The sequence below is a fragment of the Callithrix jacchus genome, chromosome 2 (genome assembly GCF_049354715.1).
Source record: "Callithrix jacchus isolate 240 chromosome 2, calJac240_pri, whole genome shotgun sequence".
NCBI lineage: Eukaryota > Metazoa > Chordata > Mammalia > Primates > Cebidae > Callithrix > Callithrix jacchus.
This window is the reverse complement of record NC_133503.1, coordinates 139,668,777-139,687,023: the sequence shown is the minus strand read 5'-3', so window position 1 is coordinate 139,687,023 and position 18,247 is coordinate 139,668,777. Positions and strand designations below refer to the sequence as shown.

The 18,247-nt window shown below is 38.6% G+C and overlaps 1 protein-coding gene and 1 non-coding gene across 15 annotated transcripts in view; both read left to right on the top strand.

Annotated features, from left to right (window-relative positions):
- BDP1 (BDP1 general transcription factor IIIB subunit) overlaps positions 1 to 18,247 on the top strand; it is a 131,228-nt gene that overhangs the window by 59,198 nt on the left and 53,783 nt on the right. For all 14 annotated transcript variants that reach the window (XR_013532285.1, XR_013532286.1, XR_004739867.3 and 11 more), the window contains 6 exons: positions 1,878 to 3,084; positions 3,411 to 3,598; positions 4,321 to 4,543; positions 6,917 to 7,095; positions 8,036 to 8,246; positions 9,620 to 9,750. Coding sequence is in view for 11 of the 14 variants with exons in the window: in XM_078365371.1 (XP_078221497.1) it covers positions 1,878 to 3,084; positions 3,411 to 3,598; positions 4,321 to 4,543; positions 6,917 to 7,095; positions 8,036 to 8,246; positions 9,620 to 9,750 (2,139 nt within the window). In the remaining 3 variants the exon portion in view is untranslated. The remainder of the gene's footprint in view (positions 1 to 1,877; positions 3,085 to 3,410; positions 3,599 to 4,320; positions 4,544 to 6,916; positions 7,096 to 8,035; positions 8,247 to 9,619; positions 9,751 to 18,247) is intronic.
- Positions 13,370 to 13,476, top strand: LOC118151771 (U6 spliceosomal RNA). Its single transcript, XR_004740182.1, has one exon. It is a non-coding gene; the product is annotated as a U6 spliceosomal RNA (small nuclear RNA).

The window sequence follows — 18,247 nt, the reverse complement described above, 5'->3', positions numbered from 1 at the left end:
GAGGTTTTCTTTTCAAAAAAGAAAATTCTTTTCTTTTCAAAAAAGAAAAGAAAAGTATCATAAACCAAAAAATGGAATGCAGTTCATTCAGGACTGATCAAATTAAATTTCCCCTATGGATTGCTATTAATTTTACATTTAATGTTGTCAATTACTAAAGTTAATGATGTATATAAACACTTAAGTTATGTAAACAAGTACAGTTTGACAAGCAATCTTATTCCTAAGGACCTGCCTTATATTATCAAAAATTGCATTATTGAAAACAGTTATTTCAGTGAGAAAGGATAATTTAGGACTTAGAGAAGTTGAAACAAGCAATAGCATACTTTTTTTTTTTTTTTTGAGACAGAGTCTTGCTCTCTTGCTCAGCTTGAGTGCAATGGCGTGATCTTGGCTCACTGCAACCTCTGCCTCCTGGGTTCCAGCTATTTTCCTGCTTTAGCCTTGTGAGTAGCTGAGATTACAGGCTTATGCCACCACCCCCGGCTTATTTTTGTATTTTCAGTAGAGACAGGTTTTTACCTTGTTGACCAGGCTGGTCTTAAACTCCTTACCTCAAATGATCCACCTGCCTCAGCCTCCCAAAATGCTAGGATTAGAGGCTGAATTACCATGTCTGGCCTAGCATGCTTTTAAATAAATCTTTTGCTTATTTGTTTTGAGATGGGATCTTGCCCTTTTGCCCAGTCTGGAGTGCAGTGGCGTGATCATGGCTTACTGTAGCCTTATCCTTCCTGGGCTTAGGTGATCCTCCCACCTCAGCCTCCTGAATAGCTGGGACTACAGGTGTATGCCACCACACCTGGCTGATTTTGGGCCTTTTTTTTTTCAGTAGAAATGGGCTGCCTCAGTCTCCCAAAGTGCTAGGATTACAGGCATGAGGCATTGTGCCCAGCCCAATACATCTTTTTTCAAGCTGTTGAATGTATATACCTGTTCAGTATCATAAATCGGCCAGGCACGATGGCTCAAGTTGAACAGTTATATACCTGTTGAACTGTTATATATGCGGTGTTGAACTGTTATATACCTGTTCAGTATGACATGGCTGAATAAATCTAGTGTTTCATTTGATCTAGCTTTTGCCCAATATTAACTTTTCTGGTGAGTCATTTAAAAGCTCTTTCACTCATTTATATGTTTATTGATTTTCCTATCTATTATAATAAAGACAACAGAAAGCAAAAAGTGCTGCGTCTTTTTTGGAGAGCAAGGTGCTTGTTTTCGATAGTGATTGTGTGCCCAAAACATTCAGCAAAATATTGTGTATTTAATCTGTCCTTTTATTTTTGACTTGTGTTATCAAATACTTGTATTATCAAATAACAAGCTCTCAGAGAAATATCTGTATAGGATATCTCATTTAAAATTGGTTTTAAAAGGTGAGGAGAGCAGACCTCATTGTAGTCATAAGATTTAATCTTAGTTAAGTCATACTTGTATCTAGGTATTTGAGGTGGTCGGATCTATTATGGCAAAGCATTTGTCTGGGTAAAAGATAGAAGGGATGAAGAGGTAGAAATAGGAGACATACACTGATTTAGCTCTAATGCAGAGAACTGGAGAGTCTTTCCCAGCCAGTATTTACAAACAGTGGTGTGAATGACAATTGGAAAGAGACTATTAGGATTAAATAGCTTCTATAGTAATTGACCTTACTAGATAGATATGTTTAACATTTTTGCTATGATTTCAAAAGATGGGATGTTTTTCTTTTAATTTTTAAATTTTACCCGGAGATTCCTAGGGCTTCCTTAATTTTTTCAAATTTGAGAGTTTTGGTGTTTCTGTAGTGATTTCTCAAACATCATCTCTTTCAGCAGGCAGTCTGGTTTAAAACTTGATTGTGTGCACCCTCCCCCTTTTTTTTACAGCGTTCAAGAGAATAATAAAGCAAATAAACGTGACCAAGTCTCAATTCTAAGGACTCGATTTCAGAAACCAAAGCCAAACATAGGAAGAAGAACTGGAAGAAGAGAAATTTCTTCAAAGGAAGAGGTACTAGAGAAGATTGCTGTCTCTGGGGAAATGACAGCAGCATTGAGAGAAACTATAACACCAAATACCTCACCAAGGGAGATGGTAGCAGAAGGTATTAGTACTACTAAAGAAATGCAGTCAGATTTAAAAGAATCTGGAAGAAGAGCCATTTCTCCCAGGGAGAAGACTGTAGATGTGATTGATGTCATCATGAAAATGGAGACAGGTTTGAAAGCAGCTGGAAGGGAGATTTCCCCAAAGGACAAGACACCAGAGATGATTGATACCACTAAGGATGTAGACAAAGATTTGGAAGAAACTGGAGGAAGAGAAATATTCCTAGAGGAAAATGTCCCAGAGGAAGTCAAGCCTATAGGTGAAATGGAGACAGATTTGAAAGCAACTGGAAGAGAGAGTTCCTCAAGGGAGAAGACACCAGAGGTGATTGATGCCACTAAGGAAATAGACAAAGATTTGGAAGAAACTGGAAGAAGAGAAATATCCCCACAGGAAAAAGGCCTAGAGGAGGTCAAGCCTTTAGGTGAAATGGAGACAGATTTGAAAGCAACTGGAAGGGAGATTTCCCCAAGGAAGAAGACACCTGAGGTGATTGATGCCACTAAGGAAATAGACATAGATTTGGAAGAAACTGAAAGAGAAATATCTCCACAGGAAAAAGGCCCAGAGGAAGTCAAGCCTATAGGTGAAATGGAGACAGATTTGAAAGAAGTTAGAGAAGAAATTTCCCAAAGGGAAAAGGGGCTAGTAGAGATCAGTGCTGTAAGGGAAAGGGAGATTGATTTGAAAGAAACCGGAAAAAAAGGCATTTCCATGATGGAGAAAGTATCAGGAGATATGGCTGCCATTGAAGAAATGGAGGCAGATTTGAAAGAAACTGGAATAGAAAATTTTAGAGAGAGTGGATCTGAAGAGATCTGTGTTACTGAGGAAACGGTGGCAGAATTGAAAAAAACTGGAAAAACAGACATTTCTCCAAGGGAAAGTGAGCTAGAGGAGACCAGTACCTCAAGACAAACTGAGACACATTTAATGCAGAGTGGTAGCAGTGACTGCAGTGCTATGCCTTCACTAGATATTAAAGTATGTATTTTTCTATCCTTTAAAATATTTTTGAGTGCTTTTTTCAGAGAAAAGTTACCAAAATAATTCCATTATTTTGTCTTTAAGTCCAACAACACTTAAAAATCTCTAAAAGTTTAGTCTTTTGTAGCCCTAAGTTTCTATGTTTCAGTGCCTTGAAGTTTCCTGAATTTCAGGTTTAACATTCGGAAGTTAAATTTTATTTAAAAATTAAAAACCTCTAAATGTTTAAAGGAAAGTGTTTAGAATATAGTAGACTTGTTTTAAATATATGAGATGTTTAAAGAATATTTTATCTGTGCTGATTTATTTGACTGTTTTTCTAGAACATCAGCAGCGAAGTACTGTCGATGATGCATACACCTGTAGAAGAAAAAAGAAGTCCTGAAAAAGAAGTATCAAGTAGCTTAAGTCATTTCAAGGTTTCTTCACAGACTCATGAATCTGATAAAACCAAAGTCCAGGGGCTTCGATCTCCAGATGTTTCAGAGCAGTTTTCAGATATTAATTTAAGGTACAAGTGTGTTTTTAAAGACAGATATTAAGTTATATTTGCAGATTATGTTTAAGTGAGATTTCAGGGTATAACATATGCAGGATAGTGTTAGAGATATAAGATAGTTTTGGGAAGACTGGGAGAGAATTGAGGTCACTCTGACAGTTGTGAAAGTTACTAACATACAAAATTGTATGTAACAGTCTTAAATCAATACAGGTTTGACAGACTCATGTTTTCTTTGTGCAGAGATTATATAATTCCTAGGCTCATACCTGGATTGTACCACTCATGTTTTTTCAGGATCTACCAGATAGTTCGATTTGTTTTCCTGTGAATTAGAATTAGGCCAAGTATGGCGGCTCGCACCTGTAATCTTAGCAGTTTGGGAGGCTAAGGTGGGTGGATCCTTTGAGCCCAGGAGTTTGAGACTAGCCTGGGCAACAGGCTGTAGAAACCCATCGCTACAAAAATACAAAAACTAGCTGGATGTGGTGGCATATGCCTGTAGTCCCAGCTACTTGGGAGGCTGAGATGGGAGGATCACCAGAGCCCATGGAGGTCAAGGCTGCAGTGAACTATGATTGTGTCATTGCATTCTAGCCTGGGTGACAGAACAAGACCCTGTCTCCAACAAAAAAGAAGTAAATGTTTACTGCCAGTCTCTAAGGTTGTCCTGAGACTCCATTGCCACTGCCCCTTCAGTTCATTCTAAAGCTTGATCATTTTTGTTCCAAAAGCAAATCTCTTCCTCAAGAACAGAAGCCACTTGAAATTAAACCAGCACCTTTTGTGAGAAGTCGATTCAAAAGACCAAAACCAAACTTAGCAAGGGCAGCTTTGAAGAGAGAGACTACAGAATCAGAAACATGTCTATCTGGGAAGAAATCAGAAACCAAGAAAATGAAGACTATTGTGATGCAAGAGAATAATGAACAACCTGATACTGTCCCTTTTCAATATGTGAGTGATATTTAAGATGGAAGTTCTGTGTGGGTATTTTTTTTTAAGTGAAGGGCTACTAAAAGCACCTGGCATTAAAATTTTACAAATATTTCTGTGTAATTTTTGCTGCATGTTATATTGTTCCCATGCTTAATGTGCCTCATTATTACACGTAATTTGTGTAAGAATCTCAGATATCCGATTATAGGCAAGCCTGTTGTGGGAAAGCATTTAGGAGGTCTGGGCTCTGGTTCCATTTCTGGCTTTGTGACCATTGATGAAACAATTTTCTTCATAGGAAAATGAGAATAATAGTTTTTTATTGGGGGATGGAGGCAGCAAACCGCATTGCCATGTATATACCTATATAGCAATCCTGCATGATCTGCACATGTACCCCAGAACCTAAAGTACAATTAAAAAAATATATACATATGTATATATATATAAATAGTTTTTTATTTATTTTTATTTTTTGAGACAAAGTCTCACTGTCACCCAAGCTGGAGTGTAGTGGTGTGATCTCGGCACACTGCAACCACAACCTTCCGGGTTCAAGCAATTCTCCTGCCTCAGCCTCTTGAGTAGCTGGGACTACAGGCATGTGCCACCATGCCCCACTATTATTTTCTTTTTGTATTGTTAATAGAGACAGGGTTTCACCATGTTGGCCAGGCTGGTCTTGAACTCCTGACCTCATGTTCTGCCCACCTCAGCCTCCCAAGGTGCTGGGATTGCAGGCGTGAGCCACCATGCCTGGTGACAAAAATGGTTTTGTTTTTTTTTTTGAGACGGAGTTTTCTTCTTGTTACCCAGACTGGAGTGCAATGGTGTGATCTCGGCTCACCGCAACCTCCACCTCCTGGGTTCAGGCAATTCTCCTGCCTCAGCCTTCTGAGTAGCTGGGATTATAGGCACGCGCCACCATGCCCAGCTAATTTTTGTATTTTTAGTAGAGACGGGGTTTCACCATGTTGACTAGGATGGTCTAGATCTCTTGACCTCGTGATCTACCCGCCTTAGCCTCCCAAAGTGCTGGGATTACAGGTGTGAGCCACCGCGCCCAGCCCATTAATAGTTTTTTATTTCACTCTGTGGTGAAGGTGAAATGTAAGTTTGATTGGAGTTAAAGGTAATATTTTATTTACTTTATGAACTTTCTCCATAACAGATTGATTGTGTAAAAGACCATCAAAAACGGGCGCAGTGGCTCATGCCTATAATATCAGCACTTTGGGAGGCCGAGGTGGGTGGATCACGAGGTCAAGAGATCGAGACCATCCTGGTCAACATGGTGAAACCCCGTCTCTACTAAAAATACAAAAATTAGCTGGGCATGGTGGTGCACGCTTGTAATCCCAGCTACTCGGGAGGCTGAGGTGGGAGAATTGCTTGAACCTAGGAGGCAGAGGTTGCGGTGAGCCGAGATCGCGCCATTGCATTCCAGCCTGGGTAACAAGAGCGAAACTCCATCTCAAAAAAAAAAAGAAATGAATAATTATAAACTGAATGTTTTCCACATATAAAGTCCTTTTTAGAATTAAAATTCTTATTTGACATTTTAAAATAGCTCAGTACTTTACTGTGTATCAACATTTATACCTTTTCTCCTAAGCTTATAGTCATAAAAGATAAGTTACATTTGTATTATATTTTCTGATTATAGAATTTTCAATTTGGAAAATTATATGTATTCTAAAAAGTGAGTCTTTTATATCACATCCCTTTCCCCCAAGGAAAAAGACTTTTTGGTATATTTATAAAATAATAAAATGGGCAGATATTTTTATTGTTTTCCAAAATGACACTGATTCTTTTTTTATTTTTTAAATTAAAAAAATTTTTTTAAAGATGGGGTTTCACCATGATGGCCAGGCTGGTCTTGAACTCCTAACCTCAGGTGATCCACCTACCTCAGCCTCCCAAAATGCTAGGATTACAGGCGTGAGCCACTGCGCCCGGCTACACTAATTCTTGCCTTCTGATTTTTCCAGTTAAAATATTGTGAGCTTCTTTTTAGATCAGTACAAAGAGATTTATCTTCTTTTAAACGATTAGGTACTATTGCATTGTAAATAAATTAGAATTTATTTATTCAATCCCTTAGTGACAGATCTTATTTCTGATTTTTTGTTTGTCTTTTCCAGTGGGGGAGGTGGCATTTAAATTATTACAATAAGTATTTTTGTATGTATCTTTCTACTTGTTAAATATTTATAAGATGCATTTCCAGAAGTAGAATTGCTCGGAATTTAGTTTTGGCATAGACTAACTACACTACTGTTTTTTACAAAGATGATATCAGTTTATACTTGTATGAATAGAATAAGAAAGTTCTTATTTCTTTATACTTTTAGCAACGCTGAATGAAATTTTTTTTCTGCCTTGTAGGATGAAACTTCCCTAATGATATCAAGAGAAAAAGACACATCAGGTCACAGGAATGAGGAAGCTGTGATATTGCCATGTATACAGACTGAAAATAACCTTTCACCTTCAAATTCTTGTGAACCTAAAGAGGACTCTCAGTCAGCACAAGCCCAGGAAAATGACTTCGTTGTTTCTGTGGGGTAAACAGTTACTTTCTTTGAAAATAAAAAATAAGAGAGACACTTTTTAAAAATACTTCTCATTTTTATTGAGATATTTTAATGCATTTAAAAAGTGAACATAAAGAATATTGGTTTAATTTTATTGATTTAGCAGACTGCCTAACATAACATATTGGATTTAATTCAATACCATCTAGTGGTTGCCTGTTGTGTGCATTGTCAGCTGCTTAAGAGTCTATATGAAGCACTGCATTTAAAAAGTACAGGTTGAGCATCCCTAATCAAAAATTCTGAAATGCTCCACAATTTAAAACTTTCTGAGAGCTGATGTGGTGCTCCAAAGAAATGTTCATTGGAGCATTTTGGATTTCCAAAGTATGGATGCCCAGCTGATAAGTATAATGCATATATTTCCGAATCTAAAACAATCTGAAATCTGAAACATTTCTGGTCCTAAGCATTTTGGATGAGTGCTACTCAGCCTGTATGTATATAAGCTATATATATTTATTACTTTTTAAAAATTGGTGAAATACATATAACACAAAATTAACCATTTTAACTATTTTTTAACTATTTCTTAATGTATAGTGGTGTTAAGTGTATTCACATAGATGTCCAGTTGCCACCATCATTCATTTTTAGACTTTGTTTTTCATCTTTGTAAAATGATACTCTGTACCCATTAAATATTAACTCATTCTCCTCTTCTTCCAGCTCCTGGCAACCACTATTTAGCAACTCTAGGCATATCATATAAGTTTATTATCTTTTGAGAATGAAACAACTGCTTTCTTTTGTAAAGTAAGATGTTTATAATCAGAAAGCAATTTCCCTGTAATGGTACAAAGTATTTTTTAGAGCCTTTATTAGAGGAGATCCAAATTTTACATTTCTACATTAGTTTTCAACTTTTTACAGTCAAGTGCCCTGTCTTTCTCCCTGTCCCCTTGTTTAGGACTAATAATATAAACACTTCCCAGCAAGAAATGAAGGAAAGTGTCATTCCACCTGCTCGACCAGTAAGAGGCCGACTTCAGAGACCGAGACCAAATGTAAGAAAGACAGGACAAAGGCAAATAGTAGAAAAAAGTGATGCCAAAGGCATAATTAAGGAAGAAAGAACAATATTACAAAGGGATGAAAGTGAAAAGAAAGTGTTAATTGTGGTGAGTTATTGTTATGTGATTGAATTGAGCCTTTTAATGCATTTACAATATCAAGTTACAGCTCATATATGGCTTAGAAATATAGGCATCTGACACATATTCTACTCAATGAATATAGTATCCGGTTTTGTTTCAGATTTGCTCTTCTGGATTTTTTTTTTAAGTGAAAATAGATATATTTCTTTTCTTTTCCTTTTTTTTTTTTCTTTTGAGACGGAGTTTCGCTCTTGTTACCCAGGCTGGAGTGCAATGGCGCGATCTCGGCTCACCGCAACCTCTGCCTCCTGGGTTCAGGCAATTCTCCTGCCTCAGCCTCCTGAGTAGCTGGGATTACAGGCATGCGCCACCATGCCCAGCTAATTTTTTTGTATTTTTAGTAAAGACGGGGTTTTACCATGTTGACCAGGATGGTCTCGATCTCTTGACCTCGTGATCCACCTGCCTCAGCCTCCCAAGGTGCTGGGATTACAGGCGTGAGCCACTGCACCCGGCGATATATTTCTTTTCTAACTAATGAAGCTATTCATCGTGAAGTGTTCCATTAAGACAAAATAATATAATAAATAATGCAAATCTCACTCTGAGATAACTACTGAAAATCTTTTGATATATCTTACTGGATCTATTTCCATGCACACATATATGCACACTTACATAAATTTAAACAATAAAATCATTACATATTGTAACTTTCTGTTACTCACTTAATACTATGTTAAGTGGCTTTCTGGATGAAGTATGGAGTTGCATTGTTTTTGCTGGATAACATTATGCTGTTTTGAATAACAGTTTAATCTCTTATTGATGGGTCTTTTGGTAGTAGGAAAAAGGCCTAAGTAGTATAATGCCTAAAAATGTTCACTTTAGGTAGTTATTTTCTGTTCATTTCTCTACCAATGCAAAGTCTAGATTTAAAATAATCTTTATTTGAACCCGAAAGCTCTTTATTAAAAAAAAAAATTAAGCTTTTATTTTTAATTTCATAGCAGGTGACTATTTTAGTTTTCCAAGTATTATGTAAACATATTATTGCAATAATCTTTGAAACTTTTCTCTGAACTGGGCATCCTTGTTTTGGCAACAGAATATGAACATTATATATCCAGTTTGAATCTAATTTTAAAGAATTAACCACATGGTGGTATGTGCCTATAATCTCAGTTACTCAGGAGGCTGAGGAAGGAGGATCACTTGAGCCTAGGAGTTTGAGACCTGCTTGGGCAGCATAATGAGACTATCTCAAATAAATAAATACATAAACATTTAAAAAAGAAAAGGAATTCTTCAAAACAAAATATCTTTCTTAATGATGGAAATATTTTAAGAGGTATATTCTGCTATAAAAATAACAGAATATGATTTTGTCTTTTCAGTCAAATTCTCAAATTGAAACAGAAATTGAAATTCCATCCTCCACAGTTTCAGAATACAGAATGTATGAAAATCAAAGTCAGGTGGTTCTTGTAGAAAACCTTCATGTTAACAAAACAAATAAAACATTCAGGTGAGTTTGTTTATAATGAAACACAAGATTTTTCAAAGATGAAGGTTATATTTTTGCATAGTTGATTTTATTCATTAGTAACTTCACATCCTGAAAATGTTAAAAGGATAAAGTAATAGATACTTTTGATACTAGAGTCTTTTAAATCTGCTTCTTGAATACTGTATGAATTGCATGGCTGATATTCTCTTAAGTATATGATATTCTTTTTTTTTTTTCTTTATCTTTTAAGTTGGTACAAAAGCATGGTATATGATACTCCCTTAAGTATATGTAATTTCTCTGAAAAGTTTGACCAGCACCCTCATTTTTGGTACCAAAACTAAACTTTTAATATTAGGCAAAGATTCTTAAGTTCTTTTTATCTTTTTTAGAAATTTAGGCCAGGTGTGGTTATGCCGGTAATCCCAGCACTTTGGGAAGCCAAGACAAGAGAATCGCTTGAGTCCAGGAGTTCAAGACGAGCCTGGGCAACATAGACCTCGTCTCTATAAAAATAAAAAATAAAAAAAAGTTTATAACCTACTGACTAAAATTGCTCAATAGGGAGTTATATGAAGTACTTACTGTATGCTGTATTTAGAGGTAACTATATCAAAGCCAGATGGTAATAATGGTATCTTTTAAATGAGATGAGCTGGTAGGGTGAGGAAGCTTTGACATTACTGCTTTTATTTATTATTTGCTATCTGCCATATTATTATTGATATTAAAGCAAGATGTGTTCTTTTCTTTAGTAAAAACCTTTCCTTTTTGTATATAGTTTCATGGTCCATCTAATTTACTGTCTGTGTAACTAGAACATGTTTTAGTGAAGTGTTTATTAATTTTCATCCAGGATGTTTTAGCACTTATGAATATTCTTTAAATATTTCAGCTTCCTTTAATTAGGAAGAGTGACTGGCTTTCTGGGAAATGCAGAGGCAATGTTATTGTATCCTTTTTCACCCTCTCTAGTTAGGTGAAGTTAGAATTTGGGCATGTTAGGTCATCTTTCAAAACGTGGTGCTATTGATTTGTATTTTCTTTTATTATGTTTACTTTTTTTTTTTTTTAAACAGAGACAGGGTTTCACTATGTTGGCCAGGCTGGTCTCGAACTCCTGACCTCATGATCCCTCCTCCTCGGCCTCCCAAAGTGCTGAGATTACAGGCTTGAGCCACCGTGCCTGGCTTTATTATGTTTAATTTTTGAGACAAGGTGTCTCACTGTGTTGCCCAGACTGTAGTGTAGTGATGCAGTCACGGCTCACTGCAGCCTCAACTTCCTGGGCTCAAGCGATCCATCCCCATCAACCTCTCGAGTAGCTGGGACCACAGGCGCACACCATCACGCCTGGCTAATATTTTTTGTATTTTTTTGTAGAGATGGGGATTCATCCTGTTTCTCAGGCTGGTCCTGAGCTCTTGAGCTCAAATGATCCACCCCTCTCGGCCTCCCAAAATCTTGGGATTACATGGTAACCCACCATGCCTGACCTCTGTTAATTTTAGATGATTGAAACAGTTGGCTTTCATTTAGACAAGCTTCTAATGTGAAGCTTTTATTTTAGTATGGATTACTTTTTCTTTTTTTTTTTTTTGAGACAGAGTCTCTCTGTTGCCCAGGCTGGAGTTCGGTGTCTCCATTGTGGCTCACTGTAACCTCTGCCTCCCCGATTCAAACGATTCTTGTGCCTCGGCCTATGGAATAGCTAGGACTACAGGCATGTACTACTACACCTGGCTAATTTTTTGTGTGTTTAGTAAAGACAGGGTTTTACCATGTTGGCCAGGCTGGTCTCGAGCTTCTGATCTCAAGTCATCCACCTCCTCGGCCTCCCAAAGTGCTGGGATTACAGGCGTGAACCACCATACCTGGCCTTTTTTTGGGTGGGGAGGGGACAGAGTCTCACTCTGTCACCCAGGCTGGAGGTGCAGTGACATGATCTTGGCTTATTGCAACCTCCGCCTCCCAGCTTCAACAATTCTCCCTGCTGAGTAGATGGGCTTACAGGCACTTGCAACCACACCCTGCTAATTTTTATATTTTTAGTAGAGATAGGGTTTTGCCATGTCGGCCAGGCTGGTCTCAATCTCCCAACCCCAGGTCATCCACCCACCTCGGCCTCCCAAAGTGCTGGGATTACAGGCGTGACCCACCTTGCCCAGCCTGGATTACTTTTATTTTCAATATCACAGCCCCTACCTCACCCCGCCTCCCCGAGCTTTTTATCTTAAAAAGCCTTAAACTTTTTTTGGATATATAATAGTTATGCATACATATTTTTGGACTACATGTACTATTTTGATGCGTTATACACAATACATAATTATGAAATCAGAGTAATTGGGATATCCATCACCTCATACATTTATTTTTGTATTGGCAACATAATTTTCTAGCTATTTTGAAATATATAATAAGTGATTGTTAACTATAATTTTCCTACTGTACTATTGAATACCAGAACTTATTTCTTCTATTTAACTATATTTTTGTACCCGCTACCCAGCTTCTCATTACTCCCTTCCCTCTTGCCTTTCCAGCCTCTGGTGAGCACCATTCTAATCCCTACCTCCATGAGATCCACTTTTTAAGCTGCTACATATCAGTGAGAACATACAATATTTGTCTTTCTGTGCCTGTCTTATTTCACCTAACATAATGACCTCTAGTTTCATCTATATTGCTATATACCACACTTTCTCACTTTCTTTACTCATTTTTTGCTGGACATTTAGGTTGGTATTATGTATTGGCTATTGTGAATAGCACTGTAGTAAACATGAGAATTCAGATATCTCTTTGATAAACTGATTTCCTTACTTTTGGACATATACCTCGCAGTAGGATGGCTGAATCAAATGGTAGTTCTATTTTTAGTTTTTTGAGGAATTTCCATACTTTTTTCCATAATGGCATTTCTACTTTATATTCCTATGAGCAGCATATGAGTTTTCCCCTTTCTCCACATCCTGACCAGTATTTGTAATTTTTTTATCTTTTTAGTAGTAGCCATTTTAACTGCAGAGACAGTGTCTCAGTGCAGTTCTGATTTGCATTTCCTTGATGATTAATGATGTTGAACATTTTTTCAAATACCTTTTGGCCATTTGTATGTCTTTTGAGAAGTGTCTATTCAGATCTTTTGCATATCCTTTTTTTTGTTGTTGTTGTTGAGAGGGAGTTTTGTTCTTGTTGCCCAGGCTGGAGTGCAATGGCATGATCTTGGTTCACTGCAACCTCTGTCTCCCGGGTTCAAGTGATTCTCCTGCCTCAGCCTCCTGAGTAGCTGGGAACACAGGCGTGCACCATCATGCTCAGCTAATTTTGTATTTTTAGTAGAGATGGGGTTTCTCCATATTGGTCAGGCTGGTCTCGAACTCCTGACCTCAGGTGATCTGCCCACCTCAGCCTCCCAAAGTGCTGGGATTACAGGAGTGAACCACTGCCCCTGGCTTTGCCTGTTGTTTAATCAGATTATTTGTTTTTTGCTATTGAGTTGTTTTTGTTCCTTATATATTCTGGTTATTAACTTTTGTGAGATGGATAGTTGGGAATTCCTTTCTCCCATTCTGTAGTTTGTCTCTTCACTTTGTTGATTGTTTCCTGTTCTGTGTATTGTAAAGCCTTTCCAGTGCTCGCTTCTGCAGCACATATACTAAAATTGGAACGATACAGAGAAGATTAGCATGGCCCCTGCACAAGGATGACACACAAATTCGTGAAGCATTCCATATTTTATTTAAAAAAAAAGAAAAGAAAAGCCTTTCCATACTGCTTTCATTTTAAGATTAAGGCCAATTTTTACTTCACATGAATATTTAGGTTCCCTCACTTAGCCATTTTTCAGTTTTTAAAACTGGATATTTAAATGAAATGATTTTTACTAAAATGCATTACACTTATATTACAAATTCTGTATAGGACTATGTTGATGAGTAATTTAACTCTGATAATGTCTAGGAAATGTTACAGATGAATTTGTTTACATTCACTTCTAATTACTGATTATGGGATTATGTATGGTTACTTTTTGGTCTTTTATGATTATTTTTATAATCATAAAAATTTACCACTGAAAATCACCTTACATATTTATTTCACAAACATTTTAGTGTCTGCTGTGTGTCAGGCGTTGTTCTAAGTGCTGATGATATAGGAGTGAACAAAGAAAAAAATTCGTCACCATGGAGTTTATATTCTAATTGGGAAACATTATAAACAAGAGAAATAAGTTGAATAAATAAGTAATAAGTAGAGAAAAGTAAAGGGTTTGAGTAGGGAGTATTGTGATTGGGGATTCAATTTTTAATCAGCAGTCACCAGAGTTTGCTTCATTGAAAGGGTACACTGAAAAGAAGTGAAGGGCCAGGTGTGGTGGCTGATGCCTGTATTCCCAGCTTTTAGGGAGGCCGAGACTGACAGATCACTTGAGCCCAGGAGTTCAAGACCAGTTTTCCCAACAAGGGAAAACCCTGTCTCTACAAAAAAATACAAAAATTAACCAAGTGGGGTGCTGTGTGCCTTTAAAAAAAGAAGAAGAAAGAAGTTAAGGAGTATGTTGAGTCTAGGGGATGTCCTGGGGAAGGGGGAGCAATTCAAAGACAGGGAAGAGAATAATATGCTGGCATGCTTGGAGAACAGCAAAGAGGCCAATGTAGGACAGAGTGCAAGAGAGGAAGAATAGTAGATGTATGAGATGTAAAGGCTGCAGGTGAAGAAGGATAGATTATATAGGACCAGTGTAAGGATTTCGATTTTGATTCCAAGTGAGCCTTTAAAACACTAGAGACCTCAAGGTCAGCCTTCCCTAATGCTTTCATTAATAATAGACTAAATAGATGTAGGGCACTTAAGTGACTTACATAAAATAATATTAACAGTTTAGGTTTTTGTTTTTTGAGACAGAGTCTTGCTCTGTCACTCTGGCTGAAGTACTGTGGCATGAATTCAGCTCACTGCTACCTCTGCCTCCTGGGTTCAAGTGATTCTCCTTCTTCAGCCTTCTAAGCAGCTGGGATTATAGGTGCCCTCCACCATATCCGGTTAATTTTTGTAGTTTTAATAGAGATAGGGTTTTGCCATGTTGGCCAGGCTGGTCTCAAATTCCTGACCTTAGGTGATCCGCTCACCTCAGCCTCCCAAAGTTCTCGGATTAAAGGCATGAGCCAGGCCAGACGCGGTGGCTCATGCCCAGGCCAGGGCGGATCACAAATCAGGAGTTCGAGATAAGCCTGGCCAATATGGTGAAACCCCATCTCTACTAAAAATACAAAAATTAGGTGGTGTGGTGGCGTATACCTGCAGTCCCAGCTACTCAGGAGGCTGAGACAGGAGGGTTGCTTGAACCTGGTGGGGCAGTGTTTGCAGTGAGCTGAGATCGCACCACTGCACTCCAGCCTGGGCAACAGAGCAAGACTCTGTCTCAAAAAAAAGAAAAGCATGAGCCACTGTACCTGGCTTCTTTTCTTGTTTCTTTTCTTTTCTTTCGTGGTCTTGCTCTGTCACCCAGGCTATAGTGTAGTGGTGTGATCTTGGCTCACTGCAAACTCTGCCTCCCAGGTTCAAGTGATTCTCCTGCCCCAGCCTCCCAAGTAGCTGGGATTATAGGCGACTACTCCCACACCTGGCTAATTTTTGTATTTTTAGTAGAGATGGGATTTCACCATGTTGGCTGGGCTGGTCTTGAACTCCTGATCTCATGATCCACCCGCCTCTGCCTCCCAAAGTGCTGGGATTACAGGCATAAGCCGCTGCGCCTACCTCCCTCCCTCTCTCCTCCACTCCACTCCTGTCCCCTCCCCTTGCCTGTCCTCCTCTCCCCTGTCCTGCCCCTTCCCCTCTCTTCTTTCTCTTCTTTCATCTGTCTTTTTTTTCCAGTATCTCACTCTGTTGCCCAGGCTGGAGTGCAGTGGTACAGTCATGGCTCACTATAGCCTCAATCTCCCAAACTCAAACGATCCTCCTGCCTCAGCCTCCCAGGTAGCTGAGACTGCAGGTGTGCACCACCACACTTGGGTAATTGTTTTAGTTTTCGTAGAGAAAGGGTTTCACCATGTCGTCCAGGCTGGTCTTGAACTCCTGGGCTCAAGTGATTCCCCTGCCTTGGCCCCCAAAAATGCTGGGATTACAGGCATGAAATTGTTGTGCCTAGCCAAGCAGTTTAGTTTTAAATTTAAGTTTTCAGGATTTATAACTTTCAGACTAGCACATTCTACAGTTACATATTGTTATGCTTAGCCTTTTTATTTCTTGATGAGATAGCCCTTACTTTAAAACATCCTGTATGGAAACCTGTCACGCTCCTTGTCCCCTCTGCCCCTTTTTTTTAAAACCTTTTCTAGTTCGTGAAGTATATTTCAGCTGTTAGCTGTACAGTAATTGAAAGTAACTCTCTCTGTATAGTTTTTGTTTGAGACGGAATCTCTCTTGCCCAGACTGGAGTGCAGTGACGCGGTCTCAGCTCACTGCAACCTCCATCTCCTGGGTTCAAGCAATTCTCCTGCCTCAGCCTCTTGAGTAGCTGGGATTGCTGGCGCCTGACACCATGCCTGGATAATTTTTGTATTTTCAGTAGAGACAGGGATCTGACCATGTGATCAGGCTAGTCTTGAACGCCTAACCTCAAATAATGCACCTGCCTCAGTTTACCAAAGCACTGGGATTATAGGCATGAGCCAGTGCTCCTGGCCTCTCTCTGTATCGTTTTTTTTTTTTTTTTTTTTTTTTTTTAAATTTTTTATTGGATTATAGGTTTTGGGGTACATGAGCAGAGCATGCAAGACAGTTGCGTAGGTACACACATGGCAGTGTGCTTTCTTTTCTTCTCCCCTTCACCCACATTTGGCTTTTCTCCCCAGGCTATCCCTCCCCACCTCCCCCTCCCACTGGCCCTCCCCTTTTCCCCCCAATAGACCCCAATGTTTAGTACTCCCCTTTCTGTGTCCATGTGTTCTCATTTTTCATCACCCACCTATGAGTGAGAATATGCGGTGTTTCATTTTCCGTTCTTGTGTCAGTTTGCTGAGGATGATGTTCTCCAGATTCATCCATGTCCCTACAAATGACACAAACTCATCATTTCTGATTGCTGCATAATATTCCATGGTGTATATGTGCCACATTTTTCCAATCCAGTCTATTATCAATGGGCATTTGGGTTGATTCCAGGTCTTTGCTATTGTAAACAGTGCTGCAATGAACATTCGTGTGCATGTGTCCTTATAGTAGAAGGATTTATAGTCTTTTGGATATATACCCAGTAATGGGATTGCTGGGTCAAATGGAATTTCTATTTCTAAGGCCTTGAGGAATCGCCACACCGTCTTCCACAATGGTTGAACTAATTTACACTCCCACCAACAGTGTAAAAGTGTTCCTTTTTCTCCACATCCTCTCCAGCATCTGTTGTCTCCAGATTTTTTAATGATCGCCATTCTAACTGGCGTGAGATGGTATCTCAATGTGGTTTTGATTTGCATCTCTCTGATGATCAGTGACGATGAGCATTTTTTCATATGATTGTTGGCCTCATATATGTCTTCTTTCGTAAAGTATCTGTTCATATCCTTTGCCCACTTTTGAATGGGCTTGTTTGTTTTTTTCCTGTAAATCTGTTTGAGTTCTTTGTAAATTCGGGATATCAGCCCTTTGTCAGATGGGTAGACTGCGAACATTTTTTCCCATTCTGTTGGTTGCCGATCCACTCTAGTGACTGTTTCTTTTGCCGTGCAGAAGCTGTGGAGTTTGATTAGGTCCCATTTGTCTATTTTGGCTTTTGTTGCCAATGCTTTTGGTGTTTTGTTCATGAAGTCCTTGCCTACTCCTATGTCCTGGATAGTTTTGCCTAGATTTTCTTCTAGGGTTTTTATGGTGCCAGGTCTTATGTTTAAGTCTTTAATCCATCTGGAGTTAATTTTAGTGTAAGGTGTCAGGAAGGGGTCCAGTTTCTGCTTTCTGCACATGGCTAGCCAGTTTTCCCAACACCATTTGTTAAACATGGAATCCTTTCCCCATTGCTTGTTTTTGTCAGGTTTATCAAAGATTGTATAGTTGTATGTATGTTGTGTTGCCTCCGGTGCCTCTGTTTTGTTCCATTGGTCTATATCTCTGTTTTGGTACCAGTACCATGCTGTTTTGATTACTGTAGCCTTGTAGTATAGTTTGAAATCCGGTAGTGTGATGCCCCCCGCTGTGTTCTTTTTGCTTAGAATTGACTTGGCTATGCGGGCTCTCTTTTGGTTCCATGTGAAGTTCATGGTGGTTTTTTCCAGTTCTGTGAAGAAAGTCAATGGTAGCTTGATGGGGATAGCGTTGATTCTGTAAATTACTTTGGGCAGTATAGCCATTTTCACGATATTAATTCTTCCTAACCATGAACATGGAATGTTTCTCCATCTGTTTGTGTCCTCTCTGATTTCGTTGAGCAGTGGTTTGTAGTTCTCCTTGAAGAGGTCTCTTACGTTCCTTGTGAGTTGTATTCCAAGGTATTTTATTCTTTTTGTAGCAATTG